Source organism: Chenopodium quinoa, unplaced genomic scaffold (assembly GCF_001683475.1).
Source record: "Chenopodium quinoa cultivar QQ74 unplaced genomic scaffold, ASM168347v1, whole genome shotgun sequence".
Lineage (NCBI taxonomy): Eukaryota > Viridiplantae > Streptophyta > Magnoliopsida > Caryophyllales > Amaranthaceae > Chenopodium > Chenopodium quinoa.
In genome coordinates, this window is record NW_018745170.1 from 418,812 (window position 1) to 438,674 (window position 19,863).

Here is a 19,863-nt window from a genome sequence, read left to right on the forward strand (position 1 = left end):
TGTCATTTTGTTGTAGTATGTTAGTTTATATGTTAATGTGCTACTGTTATAATTTATAATTCATTGTTAACCACGGTTTTTTTCATTATCCAAAGATATTGTATCATCACAGTATTATCACACTTAAATCCAAGTATTCAACCAGTCAGATGAATTTTTTGATACTTGAAAGAAAGATTGAATTTTATGGAAAACTTCATAAATTTGTGACAAGCTTAGTAGGAATGATTAGCGGTAAATCCAAGTTGATCTGCCAGATTAACGAATATCGATTAATAACACTAACAAAGCAACAAATTTATTAATGTAATTTCTTTTTAATTTCGCAAATCAAGTACGGGCTGCCATTGATGAATCTCAGCTTCAATGGATAATAAGGGGAAGCTCAGCTTCAATGGTGAACAGGGGAGGGAAAGCTCATCACCTACCCTTTAGGGTTAACCATACCCTTTATTTCTCAATTTGTTTTTTGGGTTTTCGTTGGTGTTGTGGATGTCGAAATTGAAGTAGCTTGAAGATGATTGGGAGAAAGAAGGTGTTGGTGATGTCCAAATCGAAGTGGCTTGAAGATGACTGGGAGGAAGAAGAAGATGAAGGTGGGTGTGAGGAAGGAGAAAGAACAAGATGAAGTTTAACGTCAGTTAAAAGCCCATCCAATGAAGTTTGTTGCAAATTACGCATATATCCCTGACTTACAATTTGAAAAGACTATAATACCCCCAAATAAACATAAAATGTTTATCTGGCAGATCAACTGGGTGTGGCTCAATGAGTATGGAGTGGTTTTTTCCTTCTCTTTTAAATTATGTTGCCATTAAAAGAAAATAGAGATACCTTTAACTTTTATTGAGACTAATATAAGCCACATTAATTTGATTTAATGTTAGGTCCTTTCCTAGTAGTGATTAATACGAGATAGAGGGAGTATTTACGAGGGGAAAAAAATTTGATGTACCCGAAAAAAAAGTCACCATAGTATAGTTTTACATCATTGCTTGTATCTTCCATAATTGGCGCAATTGCGACAATTTTCATTAGTAATTGGCAAATAAATATAGGAGAAAACTTAGAGATGGAATAACTATGTAGTATCTAAGGACAAGGATCAACTTTCCATTATTTTAACATCTTTATTGCACATATCACTTGTATACAGACAAATAATGTAGGTAAATTGGCCAGATATCATAAAATACCAGGAATACAAATTGGCCAGATATCATAAAATACACCAGGGATACAATAGTGGTATTATGTTAATTTTTTTGTTCAAACAATATTGAATTGTACAATAGGTCAATAGCTAACTCACTCAACCTTCCAAGAACACCAAGAATTACTACCCTACCAAGGCATAAGCCACATGATCTCATGGGGCAAATGCTGTTGGTCTTGTTTATATCAGTTTTTCCCCCAAATAGAATGCACTTTTTCACCATTGATGATGCCCCACATGATGGTCTAGAAATCCGAGTGATATAAACAAACCAAACTCGAATGTGTCAACGGAGTCCGACAAAGAGGGCATTCAGGCTTTTCATTGCACCATTCCATGATGCAGTTCCTACATACAAAGCATGCAGACCCATTAAATAAGAAATATGAAGAGAAAGGGTTTAGGTAAGAGTAGTCCTGTAGAGGAAAAGAAGCAATACCAACAAAATACATGGCCACAAGGTGTAGCAGTGGGATGCTCACGATTACCAAGACAAAGAGTGCATTTACTTGCTCCTTTAGCCTGATCAGAAAGAGGGTAGTATAACTGTATAAGTATGCAGTCTCAGAGAAGACGAAAAGTTAATACTTGTATTACACTTAGCAAGGAATAAAGAAGAAAGCAAAAGAAATTCTAATATGGTTTTCAAATTTCACCAATAATAATTGGATCATGGCTATTCAGACAATTGTGTAAAAAAAAATTCTAAGGATAAAGCTGACACAATAACTTTTTTTTCTTTAAATAATCTCAGCACCAAATGAAGGTCAAATGATCACCTCAGATGAAGTAGACTCTGCTAGAAAATTGGCTCTCTCCGACTCTGCAGTGATCAGGTCCCCTTCCTCATTCAGAACAGGTGTTCCTCTTCCTGCATAGAAACAGTAAGATATTTAGTTAACAAACCATCCATTTGAATCATCATTGCATTTTCTTTAGCACTTAGTTGTATAAGCTATAGTAGATTGAATACAACCTCTTCAGTTTTTATCCTAGGAAATCCAAGGCGAAGAGAGAGGAAGCTGATCCAACTAATGCCAAGATGATAAAAAAGAGTAACAAATCATAAATAGTGTATAACCTCTTATCAACCTGCCTAAAGCTTTGCCTTTAAAAAAAATCGCAACAAATAACAAGACATAAAAGACTCAAGGTAATAAAAAGGAACCTGCTGACTGTTGATAAGGCCCAAAAGACATCTGACTAGATGAACCTCCAAGGGAAGATAAATTGGTCTGCCGCAATCTTGCAGCAGCAATGACACATAACTGGATTAGAAGGAAAACTCCTAGTATTTGATATCTGCAGCAGACCACATTGAGAGGATTAGAGCTAGATTGTAAAGCTAATACTATCAGCTGATGATTTCAAATTTTCAATATATCAGGTAGTTTCAAAGAGGCTACTTCTTTAGACTAGCATGCGCGCAAAGGTAACGAGAAAAGCATTTGCTGATGCTCACATGTAAGGACATATAATGCATCTGATGATGCTGTGCAAATTAAATAAAAGTGATATGTTTCGCTTTTCCTTCTCAGAGATTATTATGTGCAGGACAAATCAGCTAAGTGCTCAACCCAACTTCATTAATCCGTACAAAGGCTCCATTCATCCATTCATACGTTACAGTATTTATCTCCTCTAAAGCAAAATTAATTGATGAATCCAAAACATTCAAACACATGCAATGACAGAAGTAACTTTATGAATATCTAATAGTGAAATAAGCATGAAACACAGAAACATTTTAAAAAGAGGTCAATAGCACATTTAACTGGGACAGATGCAATATTTTAGGGCCTCCATTTAAGGATATTACCACAAAAACGCTGCCATTTATATTCATAACATTTGTTCCCTTGAATTACAAAGTGTTTATGCCATACAAAGTGTAGTGCAATAAGCAAATAATGCATACATGTCTTGAATCTCAATTACAATACATGACAATTTCGATAATCTTTAATGAGACGTGGAAAACCAACAAAAGTATGAGATACCTTCAACAGTTCATCTTTTTCAAGTTGAAGCAGAAAGAGAAAAAATTAAAAATGAGGTGCAATGCCAAAAAAAAAAAAAAAAAATCATGCTAAAGATTAAGATGATGAAGAAAAATAGTGTAATACAGTTTCCAATTACGTAATCATAATTGTAATATGCTTTACTCCCAAAACTATCTCGGCACGCTTACCTTGGTCTTTGATTTGATGGTTTTCCAATAAACATGTAACGGATTCCAGATGCTCGTTTTGAGATATGATAGTAAAGTCCTGCAATTGAGCAATATCAATAATGTCACTAAATATCTGCAGTGTAATCATGCATAATAACTCCTCATATTTAAACAATTTACGTAAGCACCTTCAAAGTAGAAAAGCATAAGATTTGTTCGAAGAAACAGCTGCAAAACCTCACGTGCTACTGGGAGCACCTGAAAAACACACAGTAATCATGACATTAGCACAAAGGCACTAGAATTTATCTACTTGTAATAATAATATTGTGCTTGGCTCATAAATACAAGAGTTTAGTATCACAAAAGAGAAGATGTTCCATACCGTTGGCCATCTCTGAATTATGTACAGCCGCAATCTTCTAAATTTTTCTTTCAATCTAGAAAGGGATGATCTTGAGACCTGCGATGTGGACGATGTTGAGGTTTCACTGCCTGTTTGACTATTCGAAGGAGCATTGCTAACACTAAAATCATCAGAATGTGATTCAGTGAGGAACATGCCACGGGAAGCAATTCTGGAGCTGCATAAGACCAATAATCGAAGCTCTTAAGATAAAACCAATCACAAGCATTTACAAAAATGAGAAAGCAAAAGGTGTTCTACATGATTTAATCCAAGGAGCGTGACAAAACCTCGTTCTTTCTGCAATGTAAGGAACTGCTGTCTGATAAAGAATAAATAATGCACGTCTCGCAGGAGTTGGAGGAAGTCCATAAGTTCCAGCAATCTGCAATATCATCAATATAAGTCATGCCAAAGTATTACATGTATAGATTTTAAGACTTTTGACCTCCAAAATATCAGTTTAAGGGATTAGAAAGGTTTTAGTAGTAAAATAAGAAGAAACTGTGAAAATAACCAATTCTAAAAATTGATAATGACCAGCACAATTCAGAGAAGCAAAGAGCCAAAGATAGTGAAAATGATTAGACAGAGTTACATAACAAACAACAATAACTTGCTTGGCACTCAAGATTCTTCTAATGTTTAAAAATACATTCTTTTAATACAGCTAGCTCATAGTCACAATGCATCTTCAGGCAAATGCAAAAAACACCAGCATTAAATAAAATTTGGAGGCCGAAGAAGCAAAAATGATGCAAACATGGAACTTATTATAAAACGATAATCAAAACCAAAGTTACCTGAGCTATATCACAGTACTCTTCTCCCAAAGTCTGCTGGCCCGCACCTGTTGTAAGAATATAATAAAGCATCTGCCCTAGAAGTTTTGTCTGCACAAAATTGATGTCCAATGGTAAGGTCTCAATTGTTATACATCAAGATTATGAACCAAATATGTACGAATTATATTTTTCTCATTTGGAGTACATGGAAAGAGAGATATGCGTGAATACTCCAGTGAAACCTTAATTTCACTAAAAATGTCCCTAGCAACCTTCTCTTTTATCGAGTGCCATTATAGAACATTGCTTTGATTATATCCAAGTCACAGGCACCCGCTTCCCCTTCTCCGGCTACTACTCCCACCTTATTACCCTGGGAGCTCCCTCCTCCATGCTAAATTAAACTAAACTTAGAAGGCTCGGTGAAGCAAGTTTCAGCAGCAGCAGGTATCATTTCTACGACACTCAAAAAAGCCAACCTTACTACTACATGAGTACATGTTACTTCTTCCTAGGGAATATGCAATTAATCGCAGATGAAGCTATTGTTCTCCATCACGGTACACCTTCAGCTCCAGACAAGGGTAACCGCAATCTTTACATTAAAGGCGAAAATCTCCCTGTCCTTAATGCCGTTTTTAGGAAACTCAACCCCTACCCCCTCCCCCCTCCCCCCCCCCCCCCCCCCCAACTGCCACACATTCCTTCAACACTACAATTACTCGAAAATCATGTAAACCGAGCAGCAGATTCGATTATAATTTACAAATGCAGCCCACCTAGTGACTTCTAAATTCATTATACAAATGATTGTAATAAATCCCAAATCTCTTCAATTCTTCTCCTAGCTAACTCATCAGATATTCCCCAATTTTTTGATTCCTTCCTTCTCTTTCCCCCAATTTAATTTTGATACTATTGCAATTTTGACATCAACTTGATTTTTATTTTTCTTTTCAGCAATTCATACAGTACAATCATCAAAATAAAACTGAAAATTAACATTGAATATATTGACAATAGTACTAAAGCAAGTGATCAACCTCGTACCTCACTATGGTAAGCAACAGCAATCCTAGCACCTGAAACCTCAACCAAAAACACACATATTAATATCTCAAAAAAAAAAAAAAAGGCAAAGAAATTACAAGTAAGAGATTGGAGGAGAGAGAAAGAGAACCGAAGAGATGGCGGAAAGCATCGCGGCAAGCGTCGGAGACGAAGGAGGCGTAGTGGTCGTCTTTCTCGGCGGCTCTCATGATTTCCGGCTGTGCTGCTGCCGGGAACCCGCGTATTGGCTCTGGTTGGGCGCTGCTAGAGGTGGTTGTGGGGTCCATTCTTACCTCCTCTCCCATTTTACTCTCTCTCTCTCTCCTCTAATTCAAGATTTTGCTGATTATTTTTGGGGTGATTGAGGAAATTAGATGGTGAAATTTGTAATTTTGGTTGAGGTAGAGAACAAGGTTTTTCTTTTTTGAGAGACTTAGGAGGTATGGTCAAGTTCCTTTGACTTTTTTTTTTTCTTTTTTTAACAATGAGAACTTCGTAAATAAAAAAAAAAATAAAGCAACCAAACTATACAAAAGACAACCTTGTGTAAAGAAGCTAAAACAACACACCTAAACAAACCCATATATAGGGCTTTGTCACTCATCATTGGAGGACAATCAAAGAAAACAAAAACACCAGAAAAGTCTTGCATCGAACTATTTACAGCGGAGCTTAGTCAAACAAAAGCATTGTACCACATCAAAAATATAAACCGAGAGATGCCGAACTAATTGAAATATTCGAGATGGACAGAGTACGCCGAGTAACACCATTAAAGAAACCTGAAATTGGCATTAGCACTCACACAGAAGGAAATTCAAGATGGAAGTAGTTGAGAGACAAAATAACTGGAAAATGATTGCATCCTGTTGTTGAAGAGAGGACCTTTGACATCATTCCACTCCTAGGGATCGAAAAGCAAAACAGCATCCTGGGAGTCTAGGAACAAACCCAATAGAGTCGTATACTTTTATGACTCTACTATGAGAAACCGTGCATCCAAATGCAGGTTCCATTCCTGCTACTTCATCAACAGAAAGTGCAAGAAAATGGAGGACTTTGCTTACCCCAAATACTAAAGATGAGAGCCTCCTTCAAAATTTTGATAATTTTACTTGCTGCATTTTACTTGCTACGAAGTAAAAGATACAAGTAAAATAATTTTAAGTTTCCTTTAAAAAAAAAAGAAGTAAAAGATACAAGTCGTACTAGTACTTCAAATGCATGTATGAGTTAACCATGATTCCATAAATAATGAGTAGGATAAAGAATATTTAAGATGAAATTAAAAGCTAATTTCTCATAAAATAAAATAAATTTAAAATAAAATTAAAAGCTAGAGTTAGTTTATTAGGATTGCTAACGGCTAACCAACATACAGAGTAATGATGTTTAATGAGGATCTTTTCGGAAAAGTTGATTACAATTTCTTCCATTTCCTTTTAGCTGACACGTTTTCTTAGTCACGTTTGTCAATGCACAAATTCAATTATTAATATCTTTAATTACCGATAAACAAAAATTATAAAAAGTTGATATTTTGAAAATATATATCGTGACGAATCTAATAAGATACTATATGACTATATTTTTCATTACGTATAAATCACAAAACACAGTCAAAGGAAAGTGTGTGAATAGTGCTAAAGTTAAAACGTGTAAAAAAAAAAAAAAAAAAAAAAAAAAAAAAAAAAAGGTAGTATAAGAAAGATGATGTATACCTTTACTGACTAATAATATTTGGTTATACTAATTGACGTAGGTAAGTGATTGGTAGCTGCCAAATGAAATTATCTTATTTATCTACTCTGTAGTGTACAACTCATGGAACCAGGTTTTGTTATCAATTTGAACTAGTTCTTTCAAAAACAAAAAAAAGATTAAGAAAAGTAGGAGACAAAAAAAACCTTAACCACAAGTAGTCCCTAAATTTGGGAATCATAACATAAAATCCATTCATTAATTAGTAAAGATCTTAATCCACTATACACAAAAGGAAAATTTAAAAATTCGCCGTTTCCGGGGATCGAACCCGGGTCACCCGCGTGACAGGCGGGAATACTTACCACTATACTACAACGACTTCATTGATAATCAATCTTGACTTTAACTATTTATATTTATGTTTTAGTTCCTTGTAGCTTTAACACCACAAATTGAATGGCCAGTATTATTCATTTGTAGATAGACCATTCCTACAAGCCACAAGCTCCTCTTTCTCACTACCAATACCTCAAAGAAGATAATTACAGTCAATTTTGAAAGTGAGAGGGAGAATGGCAGTGTCATCGACGACGGCGGCATACATGCCTCACAGGGAATTGATGCCAACACTAGTAAAACCAACATATAGTACTACCCTTTTTTGGTTGAATAATAACATTACTAATAATGATGCTAATGTTGTTGGCACCAACAACTATGTTACACTTACACGAAAGGCGGTATGTTGGAGGTTTCTAGCAAGGAGCTCCGATGATGGTTCGGAGACAACTGCGACAGCCTCGGACGAGTCATGGGAAGGAGAAGGTGAAAGCAATCAAATAGAAATGCCTAAAGGACCTCCTTCTCTCATTTCTCCCCTTAATATTGAGAAGGCTCTTCGTGGCATTGGTAATTCATTCTTTCTACTTAAATGATTTGATCTAGTGATCATCGTCCATTATATTCTTTGCCTATTTATTTTCGATAGGTCTTGTATACAACTAGTGGTCTCGCTATGTGCAATTAGTGTATTTGTATACAACAAACTTATATTATTTACGCCGATTGCATAAAAGCAATTCAACAGTAAAATTCATAAATGTCTGAAAATTTATGTTATCAAACATTAACTTTGTAACGGGGTGATGTAACAAAACCCTCTGTCTTTCTCTTTAAAGGGGCGCAACTGATCCGTGAACATTTCGTTATGAAGGAACAAATGTAGCTATATGGACAGCAAATAGGCCACATATATGCTTATTAGATGTAATGTGATCAAGCCTATTAATCGGTCTATATGAAAGAGAATCATGAATTAATAGTGGGTCGATAATTGACAGGCCAATAAACGAACAAGGAAAAATGAGAAAGAAGAGAGATGTAGACAAAAGGGGCAGCACTTGAAGAGAATCATTAAGCGTTTCAGGAGCTGCCCAAAGAAACAGAAGTTAACATTAGAAACATATTTGAATCAGAATATAATAAGAATAGGGGTTGGTTTTGTGGTTTTTCTCATCTCATACAAAACTAAGCTCAAAAGTAGTTTAATACAGTATTTCCCAATCATTTTAGCTAAAACTTGTACTTAATACAAGGCCTGATAAAATCATGGTTTAGAATGGTGCAGCAATTACAGATGCAGACCATTATGCTAATCTGGGGCTTCGACGAGGATGCAGCTATGATCAGGTAAATAATGTCCCTATTTCATGTAGAATTGTACATACATTCGATCGTGTGCACATATATATGTTACTTCTTAAATTTCCTGTGTCAAACTAGTATATATTTCATGTTAGATTAGCAAAAGCTATGAAGGTTTTATATAATTGAATATTAAACCAGAATTACAAAGCTATATTTATAGCTAACAATGAACGAGATAATCCCACAAAGCTAGCTAACAACTATCAAGATAAACTAGAGGGATAAGTATATATCCTTATTATTAGGAAAGCTAGAGTATGATAAGCATTGACTGAATAAAATAATATGATAATTAGTTTATTCCTTTACATTTCATCCATCTCTCAATACATGCATACTTGATTTTATTTGTAAACTAAACTTAACCACATTTCATTGCTCTATATTACAACTATCATTTAGGAATAAATTTAAAATATTGTCATAACTCATATACATGAGGTATTATTTTACAACATTAGCTTCCTCTTATTCTCTTTTCCATGATGCGTTGACAAGTATAAAAGTCAAAATGATTGAGAAATGAAGGATTCATGTATGGTGCACATTAGCTCTATACGAAGCTAACTTCGATAACACTTAAAACTATATTTTCCTTGTATAATTGAGTAGGTAAGAGCTGCATACGAAACTAAAGTCAAGGAAATTTCAAGCCAAGAGATGGACGAGGAAGAACTCAACAAAGAATTGGAGCTTCTAAAGGTAACAAAAAGTTGACTAAAGTCATCTATTTGTCAACTACATACATGATGACAATGTTATTTATTTATGGGATATTTTCAATGGTAACCTCAACAATTGCTACGCACCAATGGTAACCCCCCTTTTTTTGGATTATATAAGATGACCCTAATTAAGAAATTTATCTCACATATGACATTAATGAGTGTTATTTACTTTAAAAAAAACTAACTATGGTTAACTAAGGTTAAATTATTTTAAAATAATAAAATAAAATCAATTTCAAAAATAGTTAAATTATTTTTTAAAGAAAAAAATAATTAAAATAAATAATTATTTAAACCACCACCAGCCCAAACCTTCCCCGCCGCCCCTCCTGCCCCGTGGCTCCGGTCACCAAGATCCCCAGCAGCGCCGACGGCTCGCCTGAACCCCCTCCCCCGAAGCACCAAACCGCCTCCTTCACCAAACTAGGCACCGTCACCCTCGAAAACCCCAGGTTCTGACCGTCGTATCCCACCCCCTGCCGGAGCACTCCCTTTCCCCGCCGAAAACACCCCCACCCTATTCCCACCTTTCCTTTTCCCCGATTCCCCCCTTCCCCTTTCCCCCTTCCTCTTCCTCTACCCCCTATTCAATTCGTTAGCTTTTGATTAAAATTAACGTAATTTGAATTTGGTTTTTAGATGAAGATGTGAGTGAAAATTGAAACCTGAGCAAGAACGCTGATCATTGCGCCGCGAATTTCATAAATTGGGTTGGGTGGGACTGTCAGACCACGTGGGTTGGGATTTGGGAAGGGGGGATGGCGTTTCGAGTTAGGGGTTAGCTGGGTTTCGTAAATTGGGTTGGGTGGGGCTGCCAAACCGTGGGGGGTTTCGGGGTTCGGTGGGTGGGGGGCTGCTGGACTGGGTGGAGTGGGTAGGGGGGTCTGATTAAGGTTCTGGGTTGGGTCAGGTGGTAGTGTCATGGTAAGGTGGTGTTGGTGAGGTGGTTGTGGGCAGCAGGGAGGTGTTTGGGGGGAGGCAACAAGGAGGTGGTTGGGGGAAGGGCGGCAAAGAGGTGGTTGGGGAGTGGGTTGGCCGGAACGGTGGAAAGTGAGGGGAAGGAGGAGAGGTTGGCTAGAATCAATGGGAGATTGGGGGTTGGGATTAATTTTTTTAATTTTTCTTTTTAAAAAAAAATATAAATATAACCATAGTTAATATTTAATGAAATAAGGTTATGAGTGGGATGAAATTGTTAACTAAGGTCATCTTGTATAATCCAAAAAAAGGGGGGTTAGTACCATTGGTGCGTAGTAATTGTTGGGGGTTACCATTAAGAATATCCCTATATTTATTTATGTATTTATTTATTTTAACATATTCACTTCTCTAGATCAATTTTTCATACTTTGATGATAAAATGATGTATAACCTCTAAACTGTGTTTATTTATTTTGTTATATAGAAACTAAAGATAAATTTCCATGGTTTATAGGAATCGTATGTTATATTGTCTTCTGAAGATGAAAGGAGGTTATATGATTGGAGCCTAGCAAGGAGCGGTAATCCAGAGAGATATACATGGCCATTTGAGGTTGACATAACACAAACCTCTGATTATGGCACTCCTCCTCCACAGGTAACTATACTATCATAAATATTTTATTAGACGATCTGACGTGTTAATTGATACTACCTTCGTTTCATAATAATTGCAATAATTAGACGACTTTTGCACTATTCATACGATTACCTTGAATATGCTTTTAACCAATATATATAAAAATATATGTTGTCATGTAAAAAAATTTTTGAATTAATGTTTAACTTTTTATGTTTATATTCATTATATTACAAATATAAATATGTAGTAGTTAAAGTTATACATTAATATGTATATCAGTCAAAGTGTTGCGATTATTATGAAACGGGGGGATCGGAGTGGTCACACAAAAAGCATTAAAATTGTTTCATAATATGTTTGTACGTAGTATTAAATATGTTTCATAATAGTATAATTTATCATAGAGTCATCACATTTTGAGAGAAATTAATGGTAAAAAAAATCAACCTTTAAAACAAAATTGATAAACATTCATGAAAACATTTTATTAATTACTGTTAATTTGAAATAATTGTCGCAGGAACCTGAAGACGTAGGACCTACAATCGCAGTAGGATACTTCATCTTAGGCTGGTTGATATTATCTTCCATTTTATCCATCGCCCTCAACCGTTAGAGAGTATGCTTATTTCTTTCCATATTTTTATCTTGTAAATATGCCTTGTCAAATCTTAACCACATACTATTTTATACAATTATACTTAATATAAAATTTTACTAAATTTTACTCTGTTTTTAAGTCTTTTATTATCTCCATGGCTTCATAATTTCACTTCCTACCCTAAAGCCTAGACTTGTCTCTATTTGTTTCATATTGTTATTCTTATATTATATACTTTCTCCGTTCTTTTTTACTTGACTCGTTTTGACTTTGACACTATTCACCACCTCTTCTTTAACCGTCTTTTTGAATAATATATAAGAAAAAAACATTTTCACGTGTGATCTTTCTGAATTCATCTCAATAAGTACTATCATATTATATAACTTTTATAATTTTTACTTATGGAGAATTAAAGTTATTGATCGTGAAAGTTTTGCATTGGCAAGCGTGATAAAGGAAACAGGTCAAGTAAAAAAGAACAGAGGAAGTACCAAATATTGTTCATGACTTCATGAGGTCAAACACGTGCTGAGTTGGTGATTTATTTTTTATTTTAATTTTTTTATTTTTTGACAAAATGCTGAGTTGGTGTTTAATATATGACAAAAACATAGTAATACGGGATGTTATACTCCTCATCTTAACAAATTGGTTTTGCTAACTATTAGTATACTTATACTATTACCAATATACGATGAATAATTCACTCCAGTCACTCAATAAAATTCATGTTACTAACTTACCAATGCTCCACCACAAATCATTTTACTTTCACGTACACTCTTCATTATTATTCATAATTCATGTTCATGTAATGTAATTTTTAATCTCTAATTATATCATTACTTGTCAAAAAGACCTCCACAAACTCTTTCTTACTCATTAAAATTTTTATTTCCAATCTTATACGTACGTAGTACTTACCAAAAATACCTACTATGTTCTCAAGTCTATTTGAATGATAATTCGGTGTAATCTCAAATTGTCAACTTATTACGATTCTTATTAACTTTCAATTAAAATTATTAATGATTAAACATGTGAATTGGAGAATAACATGAGTTCATGAAAAAGTTTGTTATAGTGTCAACTTCTTATCATTGTTCTTAAGATATTTTTTTTTTGCACTTACTAAAAGGGGTAATAATCACTCCATAACATAAGAAACATAAAGTCTGTTATAGCTAAACCTGAACTTATTAATGTTATTACTCAATTTTAACATTTGAACAGAATGAAAGTTAAGTGGTACTTTTAATAAAGTAAAAAAGGGAACTCCATACTCCGTCCATTCCGTTCGTCAAGGTTCCTCTTATACAAATCTGTTTGTCCAGGTCTAAGATCTTTCCGCCTTTCTTTCACAAAGGTTATGAGATATCAATCTAACTTTTCGAACGAGAACAAGCAATTTCAAAAGCCTTCCTTATTCATTTCATTTTTTTAATCAATCTTACCACTTTTGATTACTATATATGTCTCAAATCTCTGTTAAAAAATATTATATACACCTAGATGTACTGTCAATGGTGCATCAAATGTTTTTTTTGCTCATTCAATGATTTTAAGAGAAAATCCAAATTTATAACAGAAATAAATGTTAATCTCGGGGTATACTTTTAAATTATGAACAGCCTGGATACTTTTGCTTTCCATATTTTTGCTTCTCTCCTCTAGTCACTCCACCACCATCACCACAATAGACAACCACGACCTCTAGTGCTGCCCAGCCACTCCGACTACACGACCCCACTTGCATTACACTGCACAACCACTAGCACTGCTCCGCTGCTCCAATTACACAATTCCACTTGCATCTCTCAAACCTAACTCACCACCACAGCTTTTAAGATTTCCATCCACAACATGTCCGGCGGTTTACAGATATCTTTCCCTAAGAGGTTAGTATGAGCCGACTTTACATATTTCACTACTAGGGTGTCTATTTTTTTTTCCCCCAATTAATTTTAATAAAAGTAAATTAGTTTTCATAGGAAAAATTGAAATTATATTAATATAGGAAGTTTTTTATTGAGCTTTGTTTAAATAGAGTTCTACATTATCAATACATAGTAGCCATTTTTCTTTTCTTGTTAAAGATAGAAAAATGATTCATGCGTTAAAGATCATCCCTGCTTATAATAGTTTAGCACTCAAATTGTCGACATAATCAGACTGATAGAGGATCAAGATTCTTTATTTCAAATATTGGATTAGACTTTTGTTTAAAATTGGGTGGATTTAGACTAAACTGTCATACTCCGTACCTCATAAGTAGTTTTATCCCAATATAAAACGATTGGGGAAAAAAAATATACAAGCGCATTCCTTCCGTTTAGCAGACTCACATTACTCACTTCTACAAATAAATAATAGAATAAAATTTTCCATTTGGAAACCTAGTTAGCTAACTCTGTTGACAAAGGTTTCATATTACCATTTTGAGTACCAGAGAAAATTGTGCGAAAACCTTATTTCTGATATAAAAATTAAATTAATATATAAACATATGCAGAGTAGATTAGCTTGGCAAAAACACACGTGGAACTCAATAAAGCAAATTAATGGAATAGGGGACATTAGTGCAACAGGAGAAAGGGACAGGAATCAAGAAAGGGTTAGGGAAGGAAATAATACGCAAAAGTTATATCTAATAATTGAAAGAGGTAGTATGAATTCATTTGATGTTTTATGTTACTTTGGGAATAAGTAATAGGCAAAAGTCGCAAAATCCTAATCATCTCTTTCTTGCCTACTTTGACTAATTTTCTTTAAATAATCCCAACTTGTTAATTATTTTAGAAAAATTTATAAATTACTATCCTAAAAAATGAACACTTTGTCAAGTATTATCCTTAAAAATAAAAGTTGTTAATTACTATTAAATATTGTTCATTACTGTGTTAAAAGTGATTTTGTATGATTACTATCTCAAGCCATTTTTCGGCCAATTTAACCCAATTATGACGTCACTTATCAACCTGAATATAATTTATGACATATTAATCTCATTTTTATAGCCTATTTCACATTAATAGCCTAAAAATGTAAGTTATGGCATAACTTATAAACAAAAAAAATATATAATTGACGTCACTTTAATCCTATTTTAATCACTTATCAATGGTTTCCCTCTACTCGCCTAACTGAAAATTAGATTAAACGCAATAAATGTAAATTAGATTTAAACGCAATAAGTGACATTCATATTTGGGTTAAATGCTGGAAAGTGACTGAAAGCAATAATCGTGCAAATAAACACTTCTAAAAGTAGTAAATTAACTACTTTATTTTTAAGGGGTAGTAATTGGGAAAGTGCCCTTTCTTGCCTTCCCCCTTTTTTTTCATGTGTTGGTACTTGGTAGTTCTTTTTGCGGCAAAAGTGGCAGTGGGTGGGTTTTTCTTGGTGTTATGGTGGGTAGTTTTATTTTTCTTTTTCCTTTTTTCTTTGGAGGGTGGGGGGGAGAATTGGGGGTGATGCGGATCAAAAGCAACATGATTGATATATTACTTTCTTTATTTTTGTTCGATTCATCTAAAGAAAATAATTAACGTTCCAACCATGATGCCTTCGATCCACATCGGAGGAGGTCAGGAATCAAGGTTGCAAACTTGGGGGTACGAAGAAAATGACTAATGGCCATTTGATTCGTCAAGGGAAAGAGAAAGAGTTTAGAAAGGAATGTAAGAGAACGGAAAAAAACCCCCTTTGATATAAAAGGTTGTTAGCAAAAAATATTTCATCTACTTTCACCCTTATTCACGACAATTACACCCACTTCATGACAATTACACCCACTCCCATGGTGTGACCACCACCACTAGTCCACCACCGCTCCTTACCGCTGCACCACCAGTCCCTCCCTTCCATTTGCTATAGTCCCTTCCCCACCCTGCTGCCACATCGGCATCCCTTCACCGCCCCTTCTTACATCTCTATTTTTTATCACCATGGTTATGTACTTATATGTGAAGTTTTAATAGTAGAATTAAGCACAAAAACTCCATGAAAACTTTAGGCCTAGAGTGTTTTGCTCAAATTAAAACATTAAATATCATAATTTATGACATAAAAAAGGTATAATTTAATTACTCTATTTACAATTAGTTTTTTCGAATTTTTTGGTTGTGGCTTTTTTGATGGATATTGGTGGGTGTTTGGGTTGGGGTTTTTGTCTAGGAAAATTGGTGGCTTTGTGTGGGTTTCTCAGTGATTTAATGATGGTTTTGGATGGTGTTAGGGTAGCTGGGTTATTTGGTGCTTGGTTGTGGGGGTGGCACCGGTGAGGCGGGGGTGATGGGGGCGACTTCAGTGAGGATGGTGGTTGTGAGTCGGTGACAGATTGTGTGGTTGTGGCGTGGGGGTGTGGTGGACGTCCATTGTTGTTTGTGAATGGAAATACCATGGGGGTGTGGAGAATCAAATTAGAGGATCTTCTTGGGGTAATGGAGGGGGTAAAGCAAATGATTAAAATGTCATTACAGACGATAACAAAGGGAATTAAGCTTGTTCATTCCCTTTCCCTTTTCTGAAAACCCTATACCAAACGCCCCTAAATTTTCCTAAGAAACAATGGGAATGAGTCATCTTGATTCTGTTACCCTTTTAAAAACCCCAAACCAACCAAAAGCCTCCTGAGTAGGCTGTTTAGAGTGCAGTCTAGACCGCACCAAACCGCAATTTTGTGGTGCAGTTTTCGAAAATGATGAAACTGCGATGTTGCGGTTTCCAAAAAAATTTAGATCAAACCGCACCGCAAACCGCATCACACTGTTAAATTGCAGATATTTAAACCATTTTTATCAAAAAAAAAACAAAAAAAAAACATAAAAATATGATGTAATCTTTAACTATTAAGTAATTAAAGGTTAAAAAAAAAGAGAGTTTAATATTCTAATTATAGGTTTACAAAATAAAGTAAAAGTGTTTTTTTTACAAAAATATTTATAATTTTTCAAAAATGTGGTTAAACCATAAATTGCCCTGCACTAAACCGCATTTTGCAGTGCGGTTTGGTGCAGTTTGATTATAAGTGCGGTTTATAAAAATGCAAACTGCAATTTTGAAATATAAGAACAAAATACAAATAGTTTTGGGCACACGCAAAGGAAAGTTCCTACTTCCTAGTATATAAAAAAGAACAATCCATCTAACACATTTAAACTTCAACAACGATAGCCAACAAGAACCAAATCAAATTTCACATGATACCCAATGCCTAGGAAACCAAATCCATTGACTTAATATAAGCTGATGATAAGAAACAAGAACAAAACCAATTTTGACATAATACCCAATGCCTACGCAGGCCATAGGTAATGCCAAAATGGGATAAGACTGAGCCTCACGTTAAGAGGATCAACCCAATTAAAGCATCCCACCCATTCCCCCACACACCCTATGAAAAAAAGACTGTGAGGTACTAGGAGATGAGTATGCAACAATCCCAACATTGACCCATATCATGATATCATAATATCATAGGTCATGTAAAGAAGCATGTGAGTAAGTGAACATCTATTGATCTATTGTCTATATCTATACTAACAGAAGTATTAAAATGCACATAACCCTAAAAACACATGTTGCTCCCTCCACTGGTCTTCCTTTCCCTTTTAAAGAACGAAAATGTAAACATTATGTGTCACACTACAATGTTATCCTCAACAAACTAGCTTTTAACCTTCTCTTCATCCTTCACCATCACTTCTCTATTCTGCCATCAATAGCCAAAAAAGAACAAAAAATTCCGTGCATGTGAGACTTGGGTTTGACCTTAGGACTGGAGCTTGGGTCATGAATAAAAAGCACAGAGGCATAAAACTAGTATTTTTTCGACTCAACCACTTATGTTAGTGAATCAAAAGACACAAAGAGAACTTCCTAGACCCCTTGTGTCATTGAATATTCACCCCCCCACCCCCCACGCTCAATCGCTCATACACGCCCACTCACCCATCCAAATGCACACGCACACTGTATGAAGGAAAACTGATGTAGAAGAAGAGAAATATTTTTCTGTGTTAAAAAATAACAGCCCCAAAACAGTTTTTAAAGCCAATGAAAGTTGCACACACACACACACACAACCATTCCCATCTTTGAGTGAGGAGGGCTGACTTGAAAGGAACTATCATTATGCAATCATTCCCCTCTCTTTGTGGGAGGGCTAACTTGAAAGGAACTATATTATGCAATCATAACTCTTACATAAGATCCACCTCTATCACTAATTTCAATGCTTCGTGAACTCTGGAATGAAGATAAAAAGAATAAATGTACACAATACTCTTGCGTCCCAGAGTGCCTGGATCTGTATAATGATAGGTGTGCAGTATTTAGGCACGTCAAGAGGCAACAACTAATAGCAGGGACAGCTGAGCAACCCAAAGGTGCATCAAATTTATGGACAGATTCCATAGACGGGAAGATAAATGATGATCGATTCAAGACATCTAGATAATTTAGCAGGCTTAGAAATTAAAAGGGACCAGAGGATCCATGAGTGGTAGGCTGGCAGAGTGGATTGACTAACAACAACCGTAGCAGGATTAATCGAACATAAATATGTTTTCATGAAACAGGAGACGTATATGCTGTTTAGCCAGGTCCAGGAGCATAGAGAAATACTCAAGAAAACTCCAGCTCTAGTACAAAGTACTCGCTGAAGTTAAAAAGGTGTAAGGGAAACATTCGACATTATCTGTGAGATTAATGAAGAATCAACGTAAAGGAGTGTCTCCGGTTCCTTCAGAACCTCAGCATTTTTTTTATATCAAAACACTACCTCTGCAACAAATAGTCACCCTCTCTGCAAAACTTTAAGGCATTTAATTTTCTCTCCCTCCAGTCTTCCCTACTCTTCCACAATTAGTTTATCACATCTCTTACGCAAGCCTCTTCACTCTGTATCACATAGGGAATACGGGCCATACAGCTCAGCATATACCCAATACAAAATAATCTTAACTCACCAAATTCAAACCTCCTCTTTAGCTGTTGCAAAAGCCTTCTCATGACATTAAAGAACAATATCAAGAAATTGCTCAATAATGAACACTGCTTATAACTTTTGAGAGAGAAAAAATTGACTAAGATCACTACTTTTAGCCTGTGAGACAACTAGACAAACCTCCTCATCCCCCTCCATCCATTCACTTTTGTATAACTATCTCTGCAGCTGTCCCTAAGAGAAGTATTTTTCATTGTAACTCTTCATTATACTTCCTCCGTTCCCCAAATATTGCAGCATGGAGATAGGACACGGATTGTAAGAAAAAGGATAGAGATAGAGAGGAATATAGATAAGGACTCATATGATGAGGAGAGAGAAAGAAAGAGAAAGAGAGAGAGAAAACAAGTGCAAATAGGGAAATGTTGCAACATTTGTGAAACTTCCTAAAATGGTGATTGTTGCAATATTTGTGGGACGACGGAAGTATACAAGACACTTGCAAGCAGATGAAACAAATAATACAACCAGCCAGAGCAAGAAAAGCCAAAGCATCCTTTTTGCTTCCAGAATAACTAATGCCCACTTCTCCCTAACCACAAGACTTTGTGCTGGGTATGTCACATATCAGGGAGCTGAACTGAACCAAGTGTCAAATACATACCTGAACATAAAGTACTAAGCAGGACAAGATTGTCCTTGGAAGAGAAAGGACGAATGCAATACTGTCTTAGCACATACCTCAACCATCTTGGAGATTCGCATGGAAAATGACGACACTTCACTAAAGAGCATCCATATCTAAACTGTGCAAGCAGTGCTTCTTGACATAACTCATTAGCTTGCATCCAACTTCAAGCTAAGAAAATGAAGTAGGTTAGAAGATTAGATAAAGGTTAATCATGATGAGTAGTCCAAAGCTGAGCACTCTACTAGATCTGTTTCAACAAAGCCAATAAAGAACCAAAATTAGAAG

At 35.3% G+C, this 19,863-nt stretch overlaps 2 protein-coding genes and 1 non-coding gene across 4 annotated transcripts; 1 reads left to right on the forward strand and 2 right to left on the reverse strand.

Moving 5' to 3' along the window:
- Positions 1-1,086: 1,086 nt before the first annotated feature.
- On the reverse strand, positions 1,087-6,270 carry LOC110710324 (peroxisome biogenesis factor 10-like). 2 transcript variants are annotated; one of them, XM_021888607.1, is made up of 11 exons: positions 5,761-6,270; positions 5,631-5,662; positions 4,599-4,688; positions 4,086-4,180; positions 3,775-3,973; positions 3,578-3,647; positions 3,408-3,486; positions 2,385-2,518; positions 1,996-2,087; positions 1,656-1,738; positions 1,087-1,564 (listed from the first exon to the last, which is right to left on the reverse strand). In XM_021888607.1, exons 1-11 carry the CDS (start codon positions 5,933-5,935, stop codon positions 1,462-1,464), a joined length of 1,152 nt encoding a protein of 383 aa, XP_021744299.1. In that variant the 5' UTR covers positions 5,936-6,270; the 3' UTR covers positions 1,087-1,461. The 2 variants fall into 2 exon arrangements, with proteins under 2 accessions (XP_021744299.1, XP_021744300.1); XM_021888608.1 differs by having other exon boundaries at positions 5,624-5,662; positions 5,761-5,909.
- A 1,371-nt stretch (positions 6,271-7,641) lies between these two features.
- On the reverse strand, positions 7,642-7,713 carry TRNAD-GUC. The gene has a single exon. It is a non-coding gene; the product is annotated as a tRNA-Asp (tRNA).
- Positions 7,714-7,802: 89 nt separating this feature from the next.
- LOC110710360 (NAD(P)H-quinone oxidoreductase subunit U, chloroplastic-like) lies at positions 7,803-12,060 on the forward strand. The gene is made up of 5 exons (XM_021888647.1): positions 7,803-8,243; positions 8,962-9,023; positions 9,654-9,743; positions 11,205-11,348; positions 11,854-12,060. The coding sequence occupies exons 1-5, from the start codon at positions 7,907-7,909 to the stop codon at positions 11,947-11,949; spliced, it is 729 nt and encodes a 242-aa protein (XP_021744339.1). The 5' UTR covers positions 7,803-7,906; the 3' UTR covers positions 11,950-12,060.
- The last annotated feature ends 7,803 nt before the right edge of the window (positions 12,061-19,863 follow it).

What these genes read in the sequence shown, in the direction of transcription:
- LOC110710324 (XM_021888607.1), bottom strand. Translation starts at nt 5,935, where the DNA reads ATGGGAGAGGAGGTAAGAATGGACCCCACAACCACCTCTAGCAGCGCC. An exon ending in CCATCAAATCAAAGACCAAG is followed by an intron (nt 2,519 to 3,407) that starts GTAAGCGTGCCG and finishes GGTCTGCTGCAG; the next exon opens with ATATCAAATACTAGGAGTTT. An exon ending in CAGAGTCTACTTCATCTGAG is followed by an intron (nt 1,739 to 1,995) that starts GTGATCATTTGA and finishes CTTTCTGATCAG; the next exon opens with GCTAAAGGAGCAAGTAAATG.
- LOC110710360 (XM_021888647.1), top strand. Translation starts at nt 7,907, where the DNA reads ATGGCAGTGTCATCGACGACGGCGGCATACATGCCTCACAGGGAATTG. An exon ending in GAGGATGCAGCTATGATCAG is followed by an intron (nt 9,024 to 9,653) that starts GTAAATAATGTC and finishes ATAATTGAGTAG; the next exon opens with GTAAGAGCTGCATACGAAAC. An exon ending in AAGAATTGGAGCTTCTAAAG is followed by an intron (nt 9,744 to 11,204) that starts GTAACAAAAAGT and finishes CATGGTTTATAG; the next exon opens with GAATCGTATGTTATATTGTC.